The 23,965-nt window shown below is 45.4% G+C and overlaps 1 protein-coding gene across 2 annotated transcripts; it reads left to right on the top strand.

The window, feature by feature from the left end:
* Positions 1-3,222: 3,222 nt before the first annotated feature.
* Positions 3,223-23,206, top strand: PLK4 (polo like kinase 4). 2 transcript variants are annotated; one of them, XM_066573768.1, is made up of 16 exons: positions 3,223-3,422; positions 4,849-4,944; positions 5,302-5,397; positions 5,475-5,589; positions 6,406-7,414; positions 11,586-11,686; positions 14,009-14,316; positions 14,431-14,535; positions 17,233-17,335; positions 18,000-18,149; positions 19,277-19,410; positions 20,124-20,215; positions 21,042-21,189; positions 21,606-21,737; positions 22,183-22,289; positions 22,783-23,206. In XM_066573768.1, the coding sequence occupies exons 1-16, from the start codon at positions 3,393-3,395 to the stop codon at positions 22,880-22,882; spliced, it is 2,826 nt and encodes a 941-aa protein (XP_066429865.1). In that variant the 5' UTR covers positions 3,223-3,392; the 3' UTR covers positions 22,883-23,206. The 2 variants fall into 2 exon arrangements, with proteins under 2 accessions (XP_066429865.1, XP_066429864.1); XM_066573767.1 differs by lacking the exon at positions 3,223-3,422 and adding an exon at positions 3,587-3,806.
* Positions 23,207-23,965: the final 759 nt, after the last annotated feature.

Here is a 23,965-nt window from a genome sequence, read left to right as displayed (position 1 = left end):
GAAATAGTATTTCTTCTCATCTTCTACAAGTACTGGCGGGTCCTCTAGTTCTCCTTCAGACAGGAGCTCCAGGGATTCACCGGAAATTGAGCTCGCCGATTCGGTTTGCCTTGGTCTTTTAGGGACCCGTGACGGACCTGGCTGAGCCTGGGGAAGGGACGTCATAGAGGCCTGTAATTCTTCCCTGATCATACAGCTTATGTCAGATTTAAACGCCACTTTTTCCTCTGCTAATATCTTTCCTGTGCATTCCTCGCATAGGGGCTTTTTATAATTCTCCTCAAGCTTTTTGCTGCAGAGGACACATTTTTTTGACTTTTTTCTGGGGTGCGCCTTACTCTTCGAACCTTCCTTATCCATCTAACCTATACAAACAATGGGGGAGAGAAAAAGGGAACATATATGCATCCAATTTAGTACAAGCGGTAATTTGAGCATTCCATTTTTTGGCATATAGCCTACTCACGGCTTGTAGGGTATCTGTTTCTCCCTCTTGTGCTGAGCTGTCACGGGTAGACATGCTTTTTGGCACTTCTAGTCAGTCAGCAGGATACCTCTCCATGGAGTAGAGCCTGCTTTATATGGGAGAAATTTTGAATTTGGCGCCATTTCCGGGTTCTCGCTGGTAGCCACGCCCCCTACATTGAGCGCGTGATGTCACCACGCCGGATGACGTCACTGCTATGCGCGCCAAGGATCCAGGAGCTCTGGGAGGCCGCGGCTGCTGTTCCCCTGCCAGGAGGAACTATCTCATCGCGGCAGCCTGAACATGCAGACCGCGCGAGGGAGACCAGCGCTGCTGAGGCGACTTATGGCTCCGTCGGCGGCGCAGGTCGGGGATGCAGGGACTGCGAAGGTATGCAGCCCCGACCTCTACCCTCCAGGCGATTCCCACAGCGTGCGGTAAGGATTTTTTTTCCCTAGGTTTACTCCTGGAGCTGCTTCATCTGGCCACCGTAGGGACAGGAAGACACTAAAGCATGGGTGGAAAGGGAGGTGCTTTTGAACTCTTCCTGTCCCTACCTGGGTCAGAGGGCAACCTCCATATGTAAATGGGGCCGTCGGGATGACGCCCTGGAAAAAGGAACTTATCCCTGTAATGTAAGGAGCTGTAAGACCTGCTCACATGTAGAACCGCCGGCATGAAACGGATCCCCAACACACAGCAGGACTTTAAGATCCCGGGGACATTCACATGTTCCACGTCTGATGTTGTGTACCTGATCCTGTGCAGTAAATGTCCTGTTGGGGGGCTTTATATCAGGGAAACAGGACAAAAACTGAAAGCGAGGATGAGATCTCATTGCCACTTAATTACAGAGGGAAAGACTGAATTACCTATGGCAACACATTTTTGTCGTCCCGAACACAGCATGGAGCAGATGATAGTTATCATACTGAAGGGCAATTTCAAGTCGCAGCGTCACAGAAGAATTTGGGAGTATAAGTTTATAGCCATGTTTGACACCCTCAAGAATGGAATGAACCTCAGCCCAGGATTCTTGCATAAGTGGAGAATATAAAAGGTCTGAAGGAGGTCAGGAGGGATGTCCTCTTCCCAATCATTTTGTTTGTGCTTTAAACTTCATAAAAATTCAGAACTTGACCTGTAATAATGTTGCCATCCTATAGGTGGTGCTGCATCTCCTTCCATGTGCAGGTTAAAGGAGACATAAACCACATCATAAAACTGTCACATTCCTGAGCTCAGTGGACTGATTTATGAAGTATTTATGTCTCCGGTCAGTTTGTCTGTTGTTTTAAAGGGGTTGTCCCGTGAAAGCAAGTGGGGTTATACACTTCTGTATGGCCATATTAATGCACTTTGTAATGTACATCGTGCATTAATTATGAGCCATACAGAAGTTATTCACTTACCTGCTCCGTTGCTGGCGTCCTCGTCTCCATGGTGCCGTCTAATTTTCAGCGTCTAATCGCCGGATTAGACGCGCTTGCGCAGTCCGGTCTTCTTCTTTTCTGAATGGGGCCGCTCATGCCGGAGAGCGCCTCCTGGTAGCTCCGCCCCGTCACGTGCCGATTCCAGCCAATCAGGAGGCTGGAATCGGCAATGGACCGCACAGAAGCCCTGCGGTCCACCGAGGGAGAAGATCCCGGCGGCCATCTTCACCAGGTAAGTAAGAAGTCACCGGAGCGCGGGGATTCAGGTAAGCGCTGTCCGGTTTTCTTTTTTAACCCCTGCATCGGGTTTGTCTCACACCGAACAGGGGGGCTGTTGAAAAAAAAAAAAACCCGTTTCGGCGCGGGACAACCCCTTTAAGTTCTGAGTGCAAAATAGTCTCAAATTTCTGTGTGTGAACATTTGTATTTCAATCAAGAGGGGCGTCCTCTCTGCATTTGTATATTATATATGCGCCCCATTCAAACCTTTAGTTTAAAAAAATATATATGTAGTCTGTTCTCATACCAGCGTTAGGTCCAATGTCCACGGGCGGGTTTGATTTGCGGAATCTGCGCGGGAGAGCCGGAAATCAAGCCGACCATCAAAATGCATGGCGTCCACAAATTAATTAAAGCATGCAGATTTGATTTGTGGACCTTCTGGTCTGGAAGGCAGATCGCAGCATGCTCTATCTCTGTGCGGAGCCCGCATGGACAGCCCATTGAGGTCAATGGAAGCCGTCCGATTCACGGCAGACCCACAGCTGTCACTGCGAACGCGCCGCAGATCTGCGGGAAAGCAGGAGTTTGACAAAAAAAAAAATCGTACTGCGAGCCGTGAGGTCGACGCCCAGCAAACTCGGAAGTGGAGGGATCTGCGTGGACGCCGCTGTCGGGAGTACGCTGGTACACATGGTTACCGACGGCGGGCAGGGCTGGGTACCATACGGGACTGCGCTGCTCTACTGTCAATAAAAATAAAACAGACACCTGATGGAATTGAAGCCTTTCTGTTTTTTTGTTGTTTTTTTTTTTAACCCATTGTAATCAATGGGGGATAAAATGATTAGTTTTACAGCAGTTTCTCTCCTCCAAAACCCCTGAACTGTCCGTAAGGCCGGTGTACAGCAGCTTCTGGCCTCCATGAAGCAGAGTGAGACCGGCCACAATTCCCCAGCCCGCGGTCAGCTGTACTGCCAGTCACACTGCGTAGACGAAGCGGAAATAACCATTCTTGAACAAAACTTTATTGACAAGAGACAAGGCATTTCTCTCCCCTCAACACGGGCGGAGCGGCCGCCGACGTCATCTCCCTGGTATCACGTGACTATAACGGGCGGAATTTTCAAATAGCAGTGCGAGTCGCGGGAATGGGCCCGGGCGCCGGGAGCCGCAGTAGTCCCCGCCGACGGCAGCAGCTGACCTCCGGTACAGACCCGGGACCTGCGCGGAGCCAGCGAGGATGAGCCCGGCCGGAGCGGCGCGGAGGAACCATGGCGAGCAGCATAGGAGGGAGGATAGAGGTACGCCGCGGGTTGTCATGGCGCTGCAGTGTGTGCAGCGTCCCCGGGGGGGATAAAGGTACGCCGCGGGTTGTCATGGAGCCGCAGTGTGTGCAGCGTCCCCGGGGGCTCGCCGCCCCTCCCCGCCGCCGGCGGTATGTTGTGCTGGTTGTCATGTTGTGGAGGGGCTGTCAGTTGGGGCGGCGGGAAGAGAGCCGGGAGGTGATGCCGGGAGCCCCGTCCTCCTCACTAGTGTCCGGCCGCCACTGAGGGAAGATGCTGGAGCGGGTCCTCACCTTCCTCTTCCCCAACCTCACCGCCAAGGAGCATGCCCGGAGCGGGGGGCATGACAGGCCGGAGGGCGAGGGCTGCAAACCGCTGCTGCAGGGGGAGAACAACATAGAGGTAAGGGGGGCTGTATACACCTGTCTGCGGGGATCCCCACACCATAGACACCTGACAGCCCAGAGGTAACGGGTCCCCGTATACACCTGTCCGCGGGGATCCCCACACCATAGACACCTGACAGCCCAGAGGTAACGGGTCCCCGTATACACCTGTCCGCGGGGATCCCCACACCATAGACACCTGACAGCCCAGAGGTAACGGGTCCCCGTATACACCTGTCCGCGGGGATCCCCACACCATAGACACCTGACAGCCCAGAGGTAACGGGTCCCCGTATACACCTGTCCGCGGGGATCCCCACACCATAGACACCTGACAGCCCAGAGGTAACGGGTCCCCGTATACACCTGTCCGTGGGGATCCCCACACCATAGACACCTGACAGCCCAGAGGTAACGGGTCCCCGTATACACCTGGAAGTAAAGGGAGTCCCCCTATATACGCCCCGAGGTTACTGGGGGTCCCCTGTAGACACCTGTCAGCGGGGATCCCCACACCTGACAGCCTAGAGGTAATGGGTCCCTCGTATACACCTGGAAGTAAAGGGGGTCCCCCCATATACCCCCAGAGGTTACTGGGGGTCCTCTGTAGACACCTGTCAGCAGGGATCCCCACACCACAGACACCTGACAGCCCAGAGGTAACGGGTCCCCGTATACACCTGGAAGCAAAAGGGGTCCCCCCATATATGCCTGGAGGTTACTGGGGGTCCCCTGTAGACACCGGTCAGCGGGGATCCCCACACCAGACACCTGACAGACCGGAGGTAACGGGTCCCCCGTATACACCTGGAAGCAAAAGAGGTTCCCCCATATACGCCCGGAGGTTACTGGGGGTCCCCTGTAGACACCTGGCAGTGGGGGTCCCCCGCTCCACCGTAGACACCTGAAACCAAGGAGGTAACTGTCCCCTACCCCCCATACACCTGGAGGTGGCAGGCGGTCCCCCATATAGGCCCAACAGCCCGGAGCCTTGTTTTTGCCTCTAGTAAATGCTGTTTTTGTTTTCCGTGATTAATATTTCCTGTTTCCTCTTTAAGGACTTCAAGGTCCTCAACCTCCTGGGAAAAGGGTCTTTCGCCTGCGTCTACCGGGCGCAGTCCATCAACACCGGCATCGAGGTCGCTATCAAAATGGTGAGTCCCCTGTAGAATTACGTCATGTGCAGATTGGTTTAACCGCAGCTTATATGTCATTGTTGTGGGTTTGGGGTACAATAATACCGAAGGGAGGAGGAAACTATATACAGAACTATCTACAGTCCTGGGCAAAACAACCCCAAACAGAAGCGGGTGGGATGTAGAGGAGGGGTGCGTGTTGGACTATAGAGCAGCGAGGTGGACCGACTCTCCAAAATCCCCCACCTCTCCCCCTCTATAAAGATATTACAGACTTGGACCCATCTGCATTTCTGTCCTTCAGTTATTTCTCCTATTGGAGTAATATTTGCGCCGTCTGCCTCACTGTACGGTTTTTGTCTTTCTCTAACACAGATAGACAAGAAGGCGATGCAGCGGGTCGGCATGGTGCAGCGGGTGCGCAACGAGGTGGAGATCCACTGCCAGCTGAAGCACCCGTCCATCCTGGAGGTCTGCGGTAACCCACGTGTTGTAGTTGGCACCAACCTCTTGTAGACTTGTCTTCATCCACGTTTCTTCTCTCTTAGCTCTACAACTACTTTGAAGACACCAACTATGTATATCTGATCCTGGAGATGTGCCACAACGGGGAGATGAACAGATACCTGAAGAACCGGAAGAAACCATTTGCAGGAAAAGAAGGTAAGCGTAAAACTAATAGAACCACAAGGGATGTTCTATGAATGAGCTCACCTGCGTGGGACTTACATGATAGAGGCCAACAGGTGGGACTCCAAGACCCTAGTAGTAGTATGCTGGCACCGCAGGTAAGTTACAGGCAATCCTCCTTTATTGGGACATGTTTAATAGTGTGATGGACAACTTATAAAGTACTTATGCCTTCTGAATCGGTAAGGCATTCTTAGTGGTAGCATCTTGTTACATGTAACACCGAAGACTAAGAATTCATTACCACTTTTGAAATGCGTAAGCGCTCTGAGATGTGCGCAAATATGTAATAATAAAGCAACGGAAGACAGTAAAGGACTAATCACGTGTATGGGGTCATTGCCCAATCATTTGACATTTTTGTGTGTGTGTGTGTGTGTGTATGTGTATATATATATATAATATATATATATAATAAAAATTTACTATAATTTTTTTCTTTTTTTTCCCCATAAATGCATGCTTGACCTCCCAATTTATTCTGGTATGTAGCTGATAGGATAACATAGCTTTAAACACTGCAGTATATTGGAGCTCCACAGTGCTCATCATACCCCAGATTATCCATATAGGAAAACTAGCTGCAGGACCACCATAAGAATTGTGGCCCCGTGGAGGTCAGTTGCAGTAATCCGGGATCCCATCTTTGCAGTGCAGCCTTATCCATAGCTGCCAAGTATTAGCTTTGGTTGGATTCACAGTCAGATATGATATATCCACATACCTTCATCTCAAAAATAATTTTTTTCTTTGTTTTTATGTTATTAATCTTTCCTTTTCCCCTCACAGCTCGGCATTTCATGGAACAGATAGTGAAGGGGATGCTGTATCTGCATTCTCATGGCATTCTGCACAGGGACCTCACCCTTTCCAACCTCCTGCTCTCCAGTGACATGAATATTAAGATCGCGGACTTTGGACTAGCGGCTCAGTTGAAATTGCCAAATGAGAAGCACTTCACAATGTGTGGCACACCAAACTACATTGCGCCTGAAATAGCTACCCGGAGCGCTCATGGCCTTGAATCTGATGTCTGGTCTCTGGGATGCATGTTGTATACCTTTCTTGTGGGAAGACCACCTTTCGACACCGACACTGTGAAGAACACGTTAAATAAGATAGTTTTGGCAGACTATGAGATGCCCGCCTTTGTGTCTAGGGAGGCTAAGGATCTGATATTTCAGTTGCTGCGTAAAAACCCTGCGGACCGGTTGAGTCTTTCGTCAGTGCTGGACCACCCATTCATGACCGGGTATTCTTCCACTTGTGATGATATGGGAACTGTTGAAGACTCCATTGACAGTGGCCATGCTACAATATCTACAGGATTTACTGGTTCTTCCGGGGTTAGTGTTAGTGGGCGCTTACAGGAGAAGAGAAACGTATCCGCACCGTCGCTCCCCAACAAAATGAACTACTTACAATTCAAGGATAGACCACCCAATGATGTTTTATCGATAGATGGTGGGAGCTTCCACGGGGAGGGAAAGGACTCTTCTGGTCGGAGGGGCAGGAAAGAGGTCAGTGAGGACAGGCCACATTCCCGCTACCTCCGAAGGGCTCACTCCTCAGACAGAACAGGAGCCTCGCGGAGTCAGACCTATAGTAAACCCAACAGCTTTGTGGACCGATGCCGCTCCGTGGAGGTACTGAATAAACCTGGTCAGCTGAATGGGTACAGGATCTCCGCATCTTCTCCTGCAAACAGTTATGGAGAGATCCCTCAGATGTTCACCGACAAAGCTGCCCACGGCTCTATGGATAGACTTACCTCTCCCCCAGTCAAAGAGAAAAACCCGTAAGTAAAACCTTTATTCTCTTCCATAAGTTACCAAATATATATATATATATATCACTATTGTAATGGCACCACCCCAGATGATTTCCTCACTAGATGCCTGACTGGTCAGGGGGAGGTGGTTCTTTGGGCAATGACCCCTCCAACCGTAGTCGGTTTAGGGTGGGCGCTTACACTGCGTTTTACATCAAGGGCGCTGCAGGCAGATGTTACTTTTTAAGTCTTTAGTAAAATATTGTAACATCCACAAAGTTCTTGGCGGTATTCTATCGGGGTCTGGCGGTTTTCTCATAGACTTCTCTGCAGGACTTAAAGGATGCCAGAAATGGGGCCTGTTTAGACGTTCCTCAAACTCATGAAAAACCAAAAATAGTTTAAAAACACTAAAAATAGTGTGTGAAGGAGAGGGTATAAGCTAAATTAATATCACGCTTTAGTGTACTGTTAAAATGTACTACTGGTCCTTCCCCATCCAAATGCCTCCATTAAGGCCACACTCACAGGCGTTTGTAAAATACAGAGTTTAATGCTGCGTTTTACAGCATTTTGGGGGCATTTACTGTATTTTGACTGCATATTTTGTGCAGTAACAACTCAGGCAAAGTAAGCTGATGACGTCACCATTTTATCCCCCTCCCGGCGGCATAATAAACAGCGTTTAAAATGCTGTACACGGCGTTTTTTAACTCTCCCCATTCATTTCAATGACGCATAGTGTTGGAAACACGCTGAAAATAGAGCAAACCGCACGCGACTTAGTGCAATGTTTGTACCGCCTTCGTCTGAGGGTCCCAACTGAAATGAATGGCGGCTTAGTACAGCGCATCAAACGTAAACAAAATAACCTGTGAGTGCAGCCTAACACTGTAGGTTTTCAATGGAGCTGCTGTTTTTGGTTTCAACAGGCAAATACAGACGGTCTCCCTTTTTCTGTCCTGTTGAGAAGGTCTGTAGCAATAGGATGCTACCCTATAGGAAGGCTGCTGTACCATCCTGTAGCACAGAACAGTAAGCCCTGATGTGAACTCGGTCTTGTTAGTCTGTCAGCTTAGAGCCCATCAGATGGATTACCTGCCTGAGACTTGGTGGTAATCCCACTGCTTCCCAACTACGTTTTTTAAGCCCCGATCATTGGTTCCCCAGAATACAGCAACAGCGAGACTTGTCACTTCGACAGGAGGAAAGGAAAACCGATTTCTGTCCGCTCACAGAGGCTTTACAAATCATTCCACTTATCCGAGGCCAATGGTTGGACACTTTACCCACCGCTACACCCAGCTCTTTGGAGGCAGGAATGGCATTAGATGTTCCCTAGAAGTGGAAAACTTTTCCAGAGCATTTTTCCCCCTATTTCTATCATCCACATTGATGGCATTACTGAGCATTGTTTGTCAATGCTTTGGAGGATTTCAAGAAACTGTTGCCATATTTTTGCACCCCTCTCGGCACAAAGTAGTGACAGGCTCACTGATTACAATCATATCTCTGCTGTGTGGATCTGTGCAGTAGTTTTGGAGAAACTTGTGTTTTAGAAGTATCAGCAAATACATAGAGGAATACCTAAAGTAGTCCTGGATATTCATGAGCTGCAGGCTAGTTTCGTTCATCCCACCCTCCAGCTACTGACTGACAGCTGTCTATTACAGTGCATAGAGAGAGAGCTGCCAATCATTGGCTGGAGGGTGGGGTGGGTGTGGCCAGCCTTCAGCTCATGAAGATCTAGGACTAGTTCTGTGTCTGGCCGCTAGTAATAAAATACAAGCTTCTCCAAAACTACTGCACAGACACAGCAGACATAGTGCCTGTCCCATTGATATCTTATGGTGCTCCAAGCTGTAAAAATCTGGTGATGGATTCCCTTTAAAGATACATACATGGCTGTGGAGGTAAGCCCTAGTGTGCACAGAGCTGACGGGTGCAGTATGTCATTTGGCTGTGAGGTATAAGTCCCCAGTGGACAATTAGCAGGTATCTCCTGCAGATGGCTGATGAAGCCCCGGGGAATGTCAGTAACGTTCCTGTAATCCTGATGTCTGCGGTATAAAACATGACCAGTTAATATGCAGTTTCTTCCGGTAACATGACGCTATGGTGCTCCTCTGCTTTGGGAAGGTAAGCAAATGATTCTGAGGAGGAACTTCTCTTGAATGTGTAGAGGGATCACTTCTTACATGAAAGTTTGTCTGAGACATTGTGCTGTAAGTTAGGGGGCTGGTAGGACAGGCCCCGAGGAGACCTGGGTGTACTTTGTATACTCACCCTAGCTCTCTGTTCCTGCGCTGTCACACCTGGAAGCCGGTGCTTGGTCTATGAGGGTGACTGAGCGCCAACTTCCAGAGGTGACCGTGCGGGAATAGGGAGTCGAGGTAAGTATGCAAACACACCCTGGACTCCTCGGGGCCTAACTGAGTTTATGGAGCTCTCTAACAGTTTTGAGATGTGTATTGGCTGTATGCTATGAATTGTACTGACTTGTCTTCAGAGTGTTTGCACATGTTTACAGACACTGTGGTACAGTTCCCAGTTACAAATCCTCGTACTCCTATTACTAATGTACTTAGAAATGTTGTGCTCGCTGTTCACACATCTGTAAGTTCCTATAGATGATCCCACTAAAAGTCGAGTTACCTCATGGGCTAGTCTAACGGACCCTAGAGGCTAATCAATGTTGTCCCCACGCGCTTCAGATGTTCACTTGAGCTTCATTTCCTTTTGTAATGAATGGAAACTATTTTTATCTTGATGAATCAAAAATACATATTTGGTATCGCTGCGTCCGTAAAGGTCTGATTTATCAAAGTTATGCATTATTTACCCCACACGATGAATGTAGTCATAAAAAATAAAAAGAACGCCACAAATGTTTTTTTTGGTCATCCCGTCTCCAAGGAAAAAAATGCAATAAAAAGCGATCAAAAAGTCGTATGTATTCCAAAATGGTCCCAACGTAACCTACAGGACGTCCCACACAATGAGCCTTTGCAAAACGTCGATTGGAAAAATTAAAAAGCTATTGCGCGCAGAAGATGGCGGCAGAAAATAATTAAAAAATTAAATATCTTTGAAAAACAAATAGTATAGCAAAAAACCAACAAAAAACAATGCAAGTTTGGTGTCGTAATAATTGCACTGAGCCATAGAATAAAGTTATCATGTCATTTTGTTATGTGCCGTAGAAACAAGACACAGCGGAATTTCATTTTTTTCCATTTCTCTCCACTTAGAGTTTTTAAAAAGTTTTTCAGTGTATTATACGGTACATTAAATACTAACACTGAAAAATACAACTCGTTCCGCAAAAAACAAGCCCTCATACAGCGACGCCATAAATAAGAATTACGATTTTTTTTTTAAATGAGGAAAAAACGAAAATCGAAAAACGCTTTAAAGCTTGATCACTAAGGGGTTAATCTAAACAAATGATCATTTGGGGGGGGGGGGGGGGAATGATACATTGTACTGTATTCTAGATTCTTCCAGCAAAATACTGGCTTAGGCTTACTGCATTAATAGGGTTTTCTGGGCACAGAAATTCTGAAAATGCTGGTATACAGTAGGTGCAGCTGAGTAGTTTTTATCTGCCGCTCTGGACTCTCTTAAGGTGGGTTTACACGGGACGAGTGTCGGGCAAACAATACCCAACACTCGACCGTGTGTGTCCTTGCTCTTGTGCTCCTGCACGCTCACATCGCGGCTAGCAGGGGGCGGGGCGTCTGCAGAAGATGCTCTCCTCGGTCTCACCCCTGACATAACACAGCAGCTGTTCACTACTGAACGGCCGCTGTTTACACCGAGCGATCAGTCCTTCACTCCTGTCCTCCCATCATGTACTGATATGGAGGTTGTAGGCAAGGGAGGAAGTAGCAAATATAGACAAGATGTCAGAGGAGGTGGAGGGTCACATGAAGAAAGTAGCTAGACCTATTACAGAATGACTTATTATGATGTACATTAGATGTTAAAGTGTTAGTCTGTGCCCGGAATATCCCTTTATGTAACGCACCGATACAGCAATCTATTTAATAAAGGCTACCTTGCAAGCATGTGTGGTTGGCCTCCTGCTGATCTTCTGTGACGGCTGCAGAATATTGGTCTATATTAGACACCTGCACCTTGTACTGTTATATGCCCTGTTCTCCTTTTCTTAACATTACTTTATTTTTGTTTCAAGGTCTGAATTTTTCTGTCCTCCAAAGCTGTCAGGGGTCCGGTCTGATGAGAAGTGCCACGCCGAAACTGTGCAGCAATGGTTCGGAGCCATGCAACTGAACGGTATGATGACAAATATGTATTACCTTCTAACGATGCCGCTGCCATACAGGGTAGTTACCGTGTACCCTATCCCTCCTGTTAGAATAGTTGGCGGGGCTCTTTACCTTATGGATGTAAATCCAATTATCAGCGTTCCGTGGAAGCATGAAGTGTCTCGATCCTGCAGCATGGGATATAGTGGGATGAAAATAAAGGTAAAATGTGTGGATGCTTAACCCCTTCACGCTCCAGGACGTACATTTACCTATTGGAGTGTCGAGGTATGTATGCAGAGAGGTCGTGGGGGGCCTCTCTGTATACACCGTGGGTGTCAGCTGTTTACTACAGCCGGTCGATCGCGGCTATTAACTCTTTAAATGCCCCTGTCCATTCTGACCGGCATTTAAAGCCCCTGAACGCTGTTTGGGGATTCCGTACGGCCCCCCGCGGTGAAATTGGGGGAGCCGTGCAGGTGTCATGGCTGCCGGGGGCCTTCTGAAAGGCCCCAGGGCTGCTTTGAGAGACTGCCTATCAAGCCATCCCCCTGGGGTGGCGTGATAGGCTGCCTGTCAGAATGCAGTATGACATAATACTTTAGCATTACGTCATACTGCAGGAGCGATCAAAGTATCGCATTTTATAGTCCCCAAGGGGGGCTTAAAAGTAAAGTAAAAATAAAAGAAGAGCAATAAAGTTTTTTTTAATTGTAAGAGAAAAGAATAGTTTAAATCACCCCCTTTTGCCATATCTATAATTAAAAAGTCAAAATAATAAAATAAAAATACATATTTGCTATCGCTGCGTCCGTAAAAGTCCGATCTATCAAAGTAATGCATTATTTACCCCGCACAGTAAACAATGTCCAAAAAAAAAAGGACCGCCAGTCACCCTGTCTCCTAGAAAAAACGCAATTAAAAGCGATCAAAATGTCGTATGTATTCCAAATTAGTACTAAAAGAAACTACCGGACATCCCGCAAAGAATGAGCCCTCACTAAACTACGTCGGCAGAAGAATAAAAAAGTTATTGCGCGCATAGAATAAAGTTATGTCGCTTTTGTTGCAGTTTGTGTGCCGTAGAAACAAGACGCACTGAAAGATGGCAGAATGTCGTTTTTTTTTCATTTTACTCTGCTTAGAATTTTTTTTTAAGTTTTTCAGTACCTTATATTGACATTAAATAGCACCATTGAAAACTACAACTCGTTCTGCAAAAAACAAGCCTTCATACAGCGACGTCATTGGATAAATAAAGGAGTTATAATTTTTTTAAGGGGGGGGGAGGAAAAAACGAAAATGAGGGGGGGAAAAAAGGGCCGCGTCATGAAGGGGTTAAAGGGGTACTCCCACCATAGTAAGTTATGGTATATTGCCAGAAGGAGGGGCCGCAGCCCCAGCTGAGCTCTGTTGTATGGAGCTGTTGGAGTTCCTCTGGACATCGCATACATGGGTACACTGGATCAGCATGGGTCCCATAAACATTGGAGCTCTTCTATTGTAAGTGTCAAGACAAATCTGTTTATATGTTGACACCTCAAAAAAAAAATGTTGGCAATCTTAACCCCTTCCCGCTCCAGGGCGTAAGTTTACGTCCTGGCAGCGGGATACTTCCCGCAACAGGGCCTAAACATACGTCCTGGGGATAGTGCGAGATCATAAGTGTATGAAAGCATAGGAGTAGTTATTGCGCTTAAGCTCCCGACACTAGTTCTGTGTAGAAGGACCCTATTTGAGCATATTGAGGAGCAGGCTGCTTTAATCCAAGTGCCTGGACCTCTGTAAGCTGCACAATGTTATGGACTGAGCCGCAGGAACTGGATATGATAGAAAAAGCTGATTACTAATGTTGGTGTTATGTGGAAATGTAAAGAGAAATAACAGAACATAACTCTTAAACTAATTTACATTGGTTATGCTCCAGTTTTCTTACAGGAACCTTATGTTCTAAAGAGCCCATTTACACGCAAAGATAATCGTTCAAAAGGTTTTGAGCAATTGTTTGGCATAAACTGCTAATGGACACTGATGTCCATTAGCAGCCTATCACCTTCATTTGCATGTAAATGAGCCTCCGGGGCTGTATGCAGAGAACAGCAGATGGTCTGTTCTCTGCATTCAGCCCCTTTGTTCTGCTGTGGGCTTTCTGCTGAATACAATGTAATAAGCGCTCCCGTGGAGAAAACAATGGCCTTTGAGCGAATTTTAAGCGATAATCATTGCGTATAAATTGGCCTCAACCCACCCCTTCCAGGAAGAAATGCAATTAAAAGAATAAAAAAAAAACAAGGCAATGTTTGGTCTAACACAATTTTTTTCATACTAAATATTTTTTACCCATTTACAGGTCAAACGCAAAATTCTCAGAGTGTGAGCAGTATAAGTAACTCTGCTGCAAACTATTACGGCCAAGCAGCCATACAGCAGGAGGCTCCCGTGTACAACTGGAATGAGAAGACGAAAAAGGCCACCGACTCCTCCCTTGACGGCGCACCGAAAGGAATAAAGAAATTTCCAGTTTTGGTAGAAAATCCACACATTGCAAAGCCAAAGATACCTCAACACGCCTCAGGCTATCACTCCCTGAAAAGCATCATTCCTCCTCTTAATTCAGAGAGACTGAAGCCAATCAGACAGAAAACCAAGAACGCAGTGGTATGTATGGTTAGCGGATGGTTGGCGCAGTTGTGTGGGATCCGTGATCCGCCACCCGCTGACTGATGCTGATCTCAGTACTGCACATGTGATGAGTGATTTGTCTTTTGTCAGGTCAGCATTCTGGACACCGGAGACGTTTGCATGGAATTTTTGAAGGAGCAAAACTCTCAGGAACGAGTCAAGGAGGTCCTACGTGTATCCTGTGATGGAAACCTGGCAAGTTATATACCTATACAGTAATGTCTATAGAGAAATGGTACAGCAATGATTAGCATTTAATGATGAACACAAGTTGTAATTGTTGACTTCTGTTTCTGTCTGGATATGAAAGTAAATAAAACAATTTTTTATTTATTTTTGTTACTCACTAAAAAATTTCTTTTCTCGGATGTTCATTGGATACAACGAAGACCCAGCGTATAGCTCCTGCCACTAGGAGGCTGATGCTGAGGCTATTCACACAGGCCGTATTTACAGTGTTTAGTGCGGTGTTTCAAATGCTGTGCCTTCATTGATTTCAACTGAGCTTCTCAGATGAGCGCTCAAACAAGGCGTTTCTAACGCTGCGATCTTCAAACGCGTTCTACTATATTTTAGTGCATTTCAGCGCTTTTTACCGCACCTCATCACCCATTGTAATGATGGGGTGCAATATACACAGGGATGTCAGCAGCACACTTCCACATACCCACAAGGGATGGACGATAGATACATAGCCACCTAAGCAGATCCTGATCCGATCAGATCCATAGATACCAGAATAAAGCAAAAAGGATGGCAGCATATACGGTGCAATTTCTCCACAGGAAAATCCTTTATTCCTTCAGAAATGGATACGTTTCGACATACACGTCTTTTTCACTTGAAAAAGACGTGTATGTCGAAACGTTGAAAAAGACGTGTATGTCGAAACGTTGTATCCATTTCTGAAGGAATAAAGGATTTTCCTGTGGAGAAATTGCACCGTATATGCTGCCATCCTTTTTGCTTTATTCTGGTAATGATGAGGTGCGATACATTGTCAAACGCTGTTCGAAAAAACACACTTTCAAACGCCATGTTTAAAAAGCATCGTTTTAACACCTCTGTGTGAGCAATCTAAGCTAAAACTGATTTTATGGCTGCTCCTAATATGTGAGGGACCCTAAGGAAGGCGGACTGCGGGACTGCTCTGCTTTTCCATGCAGATTCTATGTAGGATGTCTTATAGTTTCTCAATAGGCTTTACTAGTGGAAACCATGAGGGACCACAGATGATACACTGTAGCATATTGAGAAATGTGCACAACTCTGCATTGTATGAATGGAAAAGGTTAACAGTCCTGCTTGCTAAAATGTAGTTCCTTTCATCAGCCACTCCTTTGTTGTGTGGGTTGGTCCTCACTTGTTTAAGGGGTTGGAAACTTTATTAAAATATTCCCTAAAAAGCTCTAAACTACCTATTGTGAGACAAATCTGTAAATCTCACCATATTTTATCGCTTGTGCTCATTAGACAGCTGAGGGCCTTTTATCGCCTATAGAATTATGATCTTCACAACCATAGGATGCAGGATTGCAGTGGTTATGTAATTTACTCAATGTGACGGCTTTCTTGGTTGTCCCAGGCTTCATCCTCTGCACAGCACTGAAGAAATGGTGACATGTTCAGATTGCGTAGCTAAAACTCCTGAATCTCCTTTATCTGCATACCCTTACATCTAGAGGCCGGGGCCTTCCTACTGAGCAGCTGGTGTAAAAAAAAAAGCATGGGACTTAGTTTTTGTTATGGCAGGAATCTTTTAGCTCATTTAGGCCAACCTTTTTAATAATGTCGTATAATAAAAATGGGTTGTAAAAAAAAAAAAAACCCCTGCGCTCACAGGATTCCCTAGACTTGTCCAGTTACTTCTATAAACACTCCACTGTATAGTCGTCACTTACTTTGAAGGAGGGGGGTATGATATCACAGAAGCCCCCTCCTATAGCCGATGATTCCAGTAATACCGTATATACCGGCGTATAAGGCGACTTTTGAACCCCGAAAAATCTGCTCTGAAGTCGGGGGTCGTCTTATACGCCGGTAATACAAAAAAAAGAAAGTGTCAAAAAAAATTTTTAAAAAATGCAGTACTCGCCTCCCCCGGCGTTCTGCGGCGCTGCTGCAGGCTGTTGCTCCCTCCTGGTCCCTGGCAGAGCATTGCTTTCTGGACGCAGGGCTTGAAATCCCCGCCTCCAGAAAGCTAATACTGTGATTGGCTAACACACGCTGTCAGCCAATCACAGCCATTCAATGACATCATTGAATGGCTGTGATTAGCTGAAGGCACATGTGTTTTAGCCAATCACAGCCATTCAATGACGTCATTGAATGGCTGTGATTGGCTAACGGCCCTTCGTCCAGAAAGCAATGCTCTGCCGGGGACCAGGAGGGAGCGACAGCCTGCAGCAGCGCCGCAGAACGCCGGGGGAGGGGAGTAATGATTTTTTTTTTTTTTTTTTGCTCCACTGTATTCCCGGCGTATAAAGTGACAGTTGGGGGTCGTCTTATACGCCGGAATATACGGTAGTTCCAATTGCCAGTGGTGTAGACAATGAACTTCTTCAATCAGTAAACAATAGTAAAACAAATACAGGCTACGCGTTTCGGTGTTAAACACCTTTTTCAAACCATACAGAAATACAGGAGTTATGCATTTATATAAAGAAGGTTTGTTAGCCATTGCAGCGTTCTCCACTCCTCCTGGCGTACTTAGGCCCCGTGACGTCAGTGGGCCTGCCCGTCATTACGAGCCGTGTCACCCGGCAGCGTCTATGCGTTATAGCATATACATTTTAGGTTTTATCTAAATTTGACTGGAATATTTTATATAATTCTGTGCAGCATATTTTTTTTAAACTTTAAGTAACTGACTAAAACATTTGACTTTTTCAGATTTATATTTATCACCCGAATGAAGGCAAGGGGTTCCCTTTGGTTGACAGACCTCCATCTCCTCCTGAGAACATGTTAAGTTACACGTTTGACAGTTTACCAGGTAATAGAATCCTAGCTCAAGTCTGAGGAAATGGTCCTCTTCTCGTCAGAATTAAGTAGCCCCCAGCACATTCTTTAATTTTGAGGTTAGAGAGCTAGCGAGCTTATCGTAGTCCATACCACACTATCGTGACAGAACTGTGTTCACACTCTTGTCCCTGGTGTCACTTGATGGGCATAGACCTTGTACTTTAGCAATGGATGCGCACCCCTCACCTGATTGTTTGTCACACTCTGGAGGAGGTCTCTGTATATTGCAGTCACTTCCATGCAGCATCCTGTGTGACAGGTGAAGATCAAATATCAATCCTACAAAGCATCAGCACAACATTACATGACCAGCTAGAACGTATACCATTTCTGCCTTGCAGGGGAGGACAGTTTATTACCTTCTTTATTTTTCTAATGAGCTACAGACCATAAGTATAGTATATAGGCAGCAGCATGAGCTGTGATCTCCTCTATTATAACTGTGTGAAAGGAGCTTCTAATCATCAGTAACTGAGAGGAGTGTCTGTGTCCTGCTCCCATGAACAGCAGATTAGTATCTTCCCAATAGAAATTAAAATCTTCATATTCATGGTACGGCAATATAAATTCGTCAGGGTGTTGTGGTTTTCTTGGCGTTACTAACTTTAAGTTTACATTTTATTTGCTTTGTACAGAAAAGTACTGGAAAAAATACCAGTATGCATCAAAGTTCATCCAGCTTGTAAGGTCCAAAACCCCTAAAGTTACCTACTACACCAAATATGCAAAATGCATGTTAATGGAGAACTCCCCCAGTGCCGATGTGGAGGTCTGCTTCTATGATGGTAAGTAGGATGGTTCAACACACCTCACAACACATCTGTTCCTCACACTATTACTGCGGAACTCACTGTTTCCTTCTATTTTGAAAAAAAGGAAGTATCAATATTAGAGAAGAGCACATTATTCATACAATGTTGACCTGTAAATTTGTATCTAAGGATGATCTATCCCTAGAACAAGCCGAAGTAGTGATTTTTATCTTGGGCTGTAGACTGTTAGGGCTCCTGCACACTTGTGTTTTTCTTGCGCGTTTTTTTCACGCGATTGTCAATGGGACTTTCTAATGTTAAAAACGCATCGCAAGTTGGTGCTTTACAACTCTTGTGCAATGCGTTTTTAACATTAGATAGTCCCATTGACAATCGCGTGAAAAAAGCGCGCAAGAAAAACGCAAGTGTGTAGTAGCCCTTAGGGCTCCTTTCCACTAGCCTTTTTTATCGCAGCTTTTTTTTTTAAACGCGATTGTGAATGGGACTTTCTAATGTTAAAAATGCAACGCAATGCACCAAAAACGCAATTGCATTGCGTTGTGTTTTTAACATTAGAAAGTCCCATTGACAATCGCGTGAAAAAAAAACCCGCAGCGATTTAAAAAAAAAAAAAAAAAGGCTAGTGGGAAGGCACCCTTAGACTGTAAAGTTGGGATGGTTCATGTAGATGGATTTATCATGGAAGAACTCCCATCAGAACACAGAATGGTTTCTGAAATCAAATTAACAAAAGATCAGCATTTAACTCTAAGCAAATATCAGTGGAAGATGTGGTCTAAATAAATGATCGAGTGTAAAGACTTACCTATAACCAGAGATGAGCGAGCATGCTCGGTAAGGTCAGTTACTCAAGCAAGCCTACCTCATCTCTAGTAACTGCCCTCTCCTCCGAGCGCTCTCTCTCTTCCCCCCCCACTACTGCCCGCCGCCCCCCCCCCCCCCCAGCACGCTCTGAGAAGGCAGTTACTCGAGATGAGCGAGGCTCGCTCAAGTAACTGACCTTACAGAGCGTGCTCACTCATCTCTATCTATAACCATTCAATGTATAGCTGTCATACAAAATCTAAAGGTGACATTGTTACCAAACTGCTTGTTGAGAAATTAACGCCGTTTATATGTCATTTTACGTGTTTTGTTAGGAGCAAAAATTCATAAAACAGTTGACTTTACTCGAGTGATAGAGACGTCTGGAAAGTCCTACACCCTGAAAGACTGCAGCAGAGTTAGTGGCTTAAGTGAAGAAATAAAGTGCTATGTGGATCATGCCAACGAGGTAACATACATCTAGCTTATTCTCAAACATTAGATTTATAAATGTTAAAAATGAACTTTTTTTTTTTTTTTTGGACCTTTTAAACCCAATTCTATTTTGAGCTTAATGCAACCTGTCACCGCGGAACAGCACTGTAAAATAAGTTATGGTGTTCGTGGAGCTGACAGGGAGCCGGGAATGTAATTTTTTATACTCACCTGCTCCCTCGTTGTCGTGCCGTCCGCCAGTGAAGTCTGGACCCAATCTGAATGACTGTTTTCAGACCGCTGCACGCAAGCACTCCCATAGACTTCTAGGGGAGAGTGCGCACACAGCTTTCTAAAAAGTCAGGTTATCAGACTGCGTGTGGATTTCATGGGAGGGGGAAGATAGAGTAGAGGATGAGTATTTAAAAAATACCTCTTCCCGGCTCCATGTTGTAACTTAGTTTACAATGCTGTTCCCAGGTGGCATTTTCCCTTGAAAGATGACTTGTCATAGCATAGAATTAGCAGCGCTGGCTTCGTGGCTCGGCAGCTGTAGCACCACTGATTCCATCCCATCCCCTCAGTTGAAACAGTACCAGTTGCTTTAGTTTAAGGCATTGAGAATCAGCCAGATCCATCAGCCGTGCCATATTCTCCTTGTTAATGTTTGTTTGTAACCTTTTACTATGTTTCCTGCCCTGGAATCATATCTTTTGTACTATTCCTCAGTTGTGATTTGTCTTACAGAGTCATCAAATTTGTCTTTCTTTGGAATCCGCAATCAATATAGAGGAAAAAAAAGGAGACAATATCTCATTGTTTCCAATCACATTTGGCAGGTAAGATTTCACCATTTGCGCTCTACTCAACCTCATACAAAACAGTCCCTGGCCATATACTGTATCAGGCTAAGATCATAGGTTGTAAAGTCTGCTCTGGCAGATTCTGCCTGGCCACATAATACATCAATGGATGGAAGCTGGATTAAACATCCTTATGTAAACTTCCTAGAGTTCTGCATCTTGGGTTCCCCGCACACTAGAGTGTTTTGGGCCGTGCACTGTCCCTCCTAATTCACGGACAGCGCATGGCCCCATTGTATGCCTGAGTACGTGTACATTGATGGTTTTTCATGGCATGTCCTGTTCTTATCTGTTTCATGGATGGAAACGGGACGTCCCATGTCAGTGTGCTGCCTCTTTGTAAATTGGACAGCACATGTCCTTGTGCTGTCTGATGGGAGTTATGCCTCGGAGGCTCAGATACAACTGCAGTACACAGCTAGTGTGCGCCTAGCCTTAGAGAATAATTGTATCGTTTTGGCATCGGACACTTTTTTTAAAAATTTAAATAAAGACTCTCCCCTCCTTAACATGTGACGACATTATGGACGAGGCTTCACAGTGAATGTCTAGTTTTTATATGGACATTGTTGATGGTATTGGGTGAGCTAATTCTTTTTCGCTATGTAACAAGTTACCGCCCTGTACTTTAATGTGTCTGTACTTCCTAACGACCCCTTTTATCGTACATCCCCAAAACTCTACCTTTGTGAATCCATGCTTCTTCCTACTCCTCTTCAGTTCAGCTGGGGATCGTTAACCCTCTTTTGTGCACTGCATTTTTTAGATGGGATATAATCATGTTTTATTTTGCTAAAACCAGGAAACCAATAAGCGGTGATTTCCCCAAACCTCCAGCACGGACTGCATCTTCAGAGGAGACGGTACATGGACAGAAGGATCAAAGCCCACCTAACAGGGCATTCGGCAGCTCGGCCTCGCCACAGCAGATGTCTAACGTCAATCCTTCTGTAAGTGATTTGGGGCTTGGAGAAGTATGCAGATCGTTTGTTTAGATCCATAATTATTACAGGCTTTGTAGCCATTATGCGGATGTTCACACACCACCAAAAGGCTGCTGATTTTACTTTTTGCAATGCAAAGAGTGAAATCTGTACTGAAAATCCACAGCATATATTGACATGCTGAGGACCTCAAATCCACACTACTGGTCAACTTGCATGGATGCTGCTACTGTAAATGCTGCCATGTGGCAAATCCGCTGCAGAACTGCCTGGTATAGGACCAGATTTACTTAACTATTGGTAACATCTTCAGCCGCTCTATTAGGTGTGACCTTTCATATTATAGAAACAAACCGTCAAATCCTGACTTGCTAAACGTGTGAGTATATTTCACTAACAGGTCCTTCTGGTTTCTTGTGTAGATTCTGTCCTATGAGGGATCTGTGTATTCAGCTCAGAGTGCAGCTTACTCCACTGCCCCGAAAAGCCACACTCCAGATCCTGGCCAAGTCCTCAAGTCCGTTTTTGTTAAAAATGTAGGCTGGGCCTCTCAGGTGAGTAGAATGATAAAGGTATTTCTAGGCGAGCAGCACAATAATACAGTGTTAGCCCTAAAGCTGCGTTTAGACCAAACAATTATCCTTCAAACAAGCGAAAGTGAATGATCGTACAGTCTCAACGCGAGCCAACGACAAGTGAGAATCGTTCACTTTCTGCAGGCATAAAAACCATCGTTGACTTGTGCGGTTTAAACCGCAATCGTTCAGTCCCGGTAGTGGCCTATACAGGGACTGAACGAGCCAACGATGATCTGCATATCTAAACGGGCTGCACCGGTGTGAGCGAGTTAGAGGTGAGAATCTGCTCTTCTAAAAGAACCATAAGGCAATACTTAACAAGGAAATAACAGGCTAGAATGATAACCATAAGTGTTTGAAGGCTCAGGCTTGCTGGCATATTCCATCATTTACAGTTCTTTCAATTTTCCTTTTTTAATAGTTAAACACTGGAGCCGTCTGGGTCCAGTTCAACGACGGCTCCCAGCTGGTTGTTCAGCCTGGAGTTTCATCTATTATATACACGGCCCCAAATGGACAAGTAACCAGGTAAGGTGAAAAGTCTGTATTGCAGTATATAGACACATGCCAAAAGTCATGGGATAGTTTTACACGTGGCGATTATCACCCGAATAGATTTCGTACGATAGTTGTCCCGTGTATGCACTTGCAACAACAGAGCGCTGAGCGAGGAATCGTTCACTTGTTAGAGCCTCTTGGTTTTTAGCTCACCTTAAAACCAAGTGACTGCCTATTTGCAGTGAATGGAGGTAGGCGTCTGGGAGAGATCTCCGGTGCACTCCGCCTCCATTCACTGAATGACTATCCCTCCTGTGTGAAAGCACAGCAGTAACAGCCGTTGGGACAACTGTTGGGTGCATCAAGTTACCTTAATTCGTGAGTTGTCAAATATGGCCTCTGGCCACTTGAATCAAGCAGAGTGGGATGTAAAAATGAATGTGAGTCACCATGAACGTATGTGCAGTGTTTTGTAGGATAAGCACAAGTCCATAATCTAATCTAATACGTTTTTGTTTTGCAGGCATGGAGAAAATGACAAACTCCCAGAATACATCAAGAATAAACTGCAGTGTCTCTCTTCCATCCTGATGCTCTTTGCAAATTCTTCAAGCCACTCCTGACTATGAACTTTTTGTATAAACCTAAGTGTCTTTACTTACTAATACATAGCCATTCTCCTCAATCAGCCGGTCTTCAGATGTCTTTTCTCAGGTTTTTATATATATATTCCTTCCACTAACTTCTTTACAATCTGGTATAATGTGTACACAAGTGCCAGAACCACCATATCATGGATGAGCCTTCCAGAACTGTCTATATGTATATGTTGTACGTCTTGTAATATAAAGTGTTATTTTTATGATAACTTATGCATTGTAACCACGCTAATGAAATCTTCCTGCAGAAATCTACGGAATAAATGCAGTGCTGAGATTTTTAATAGATCTTCTTTCCATTAAATGGTTCTGTGGCATTAAAGAGGAGTTCTTCTGTAAACTAAGCGATGTTGAACATGCTCCAGTCTTTTGCACTTAAAACCAAGTGAAATATAACTTGTTCCTAGACACTCGGGGGAGTCTGGTTATTCATCACCATTTACCCCGTTTGGGGTCAGTGAGTGAAAACATTCTTGTTTACATGTAAAAGTTGCAAACCTGTCCCGCTCCATCTCAGAAGAGGCCACACTGCAAGCAATTGTATCCAGCTGAGCAGGGCTGGGTCCATACAGATGGAAATAGTTGCTTGTTAGTGGATGTGAACACTATCTTAAATGAAGAGGAACTGGAACACAAGTTGTATTAAGTTGTATGGCTTCTCAGCTCTACAATGATGAGGCAGCAACCCGTAACGCTCCACAACGTACAGTTACAGCATAAAGGTTCGAAGTTTGTATGAAGGTGGAGAAGGGTCGATCCCCGCTCCATAGAATGCGGGTGCTGGCTGTTTGACAACTGTTAATCATTTAAATACCCCAATCAGAGTTCAGGGACCCGGACAGCCCCATGATGAGATTGCAGGGTGCCATTAGGCTGCTATTGCAGATTGCCTATTAACGAGGAGTGATCAAACCATACCAAGTTCATATCCCCTCTTTTTAAAATAATACAGCAAAAAAAAAAAAAAAACTATAAACTTTGGTATTGTAGTAATTGTACTTCCTATAGAATAAAGTTATTTTTGCACTGTACAAACAAGAACGCTCT

This window comes from Eleutherodactylus coqui, chromosome 7 (genome assembly GCF_035609145.1).
Source record: "Eleutherodactylus coqui strain aEleCoq1 chromosome 7, aEleCoq1.hap1, whole genome shotgun sequence".
Taxonomy (NCBI): Eukaryota; Metazoa; Chordata; class Amphibia; order Anura; family Eleutherodactylidae; genus Eleutherodactylus; species Eleutherodactylus coqui.
This window is presented reverse-complemented; position numbering and strand designations above follow the sequence as displayed.

What these genes read in the sequence shown, in the direction of transcription:
- PLK4 (XM_066573767.1), top strand. Translation starts at nt 3,678, where the DNA reads ATGCTGGAGCGGGTCCTCACCTTCCTCTTCCCCAACCTCACCGCCAAG. An exon ending in ACCATTTGCAGGAAAAGAAG is followed by an intron (nt 5,590 to 6,405) that starts GTAAGCGTAAAA and finishes TTCCCCTCACAG; the next exon opens with CTCGGCATTTCATGGAACAG. An exon ending in TATCCTGTGATGGAAACCTG is followed by an intron (nt 14,536 to 17,232) that starts GCAAGTTATATA and finishes TGACTTTTTCAG; the next exon opens with ATTTATATTTATCACCCGAA.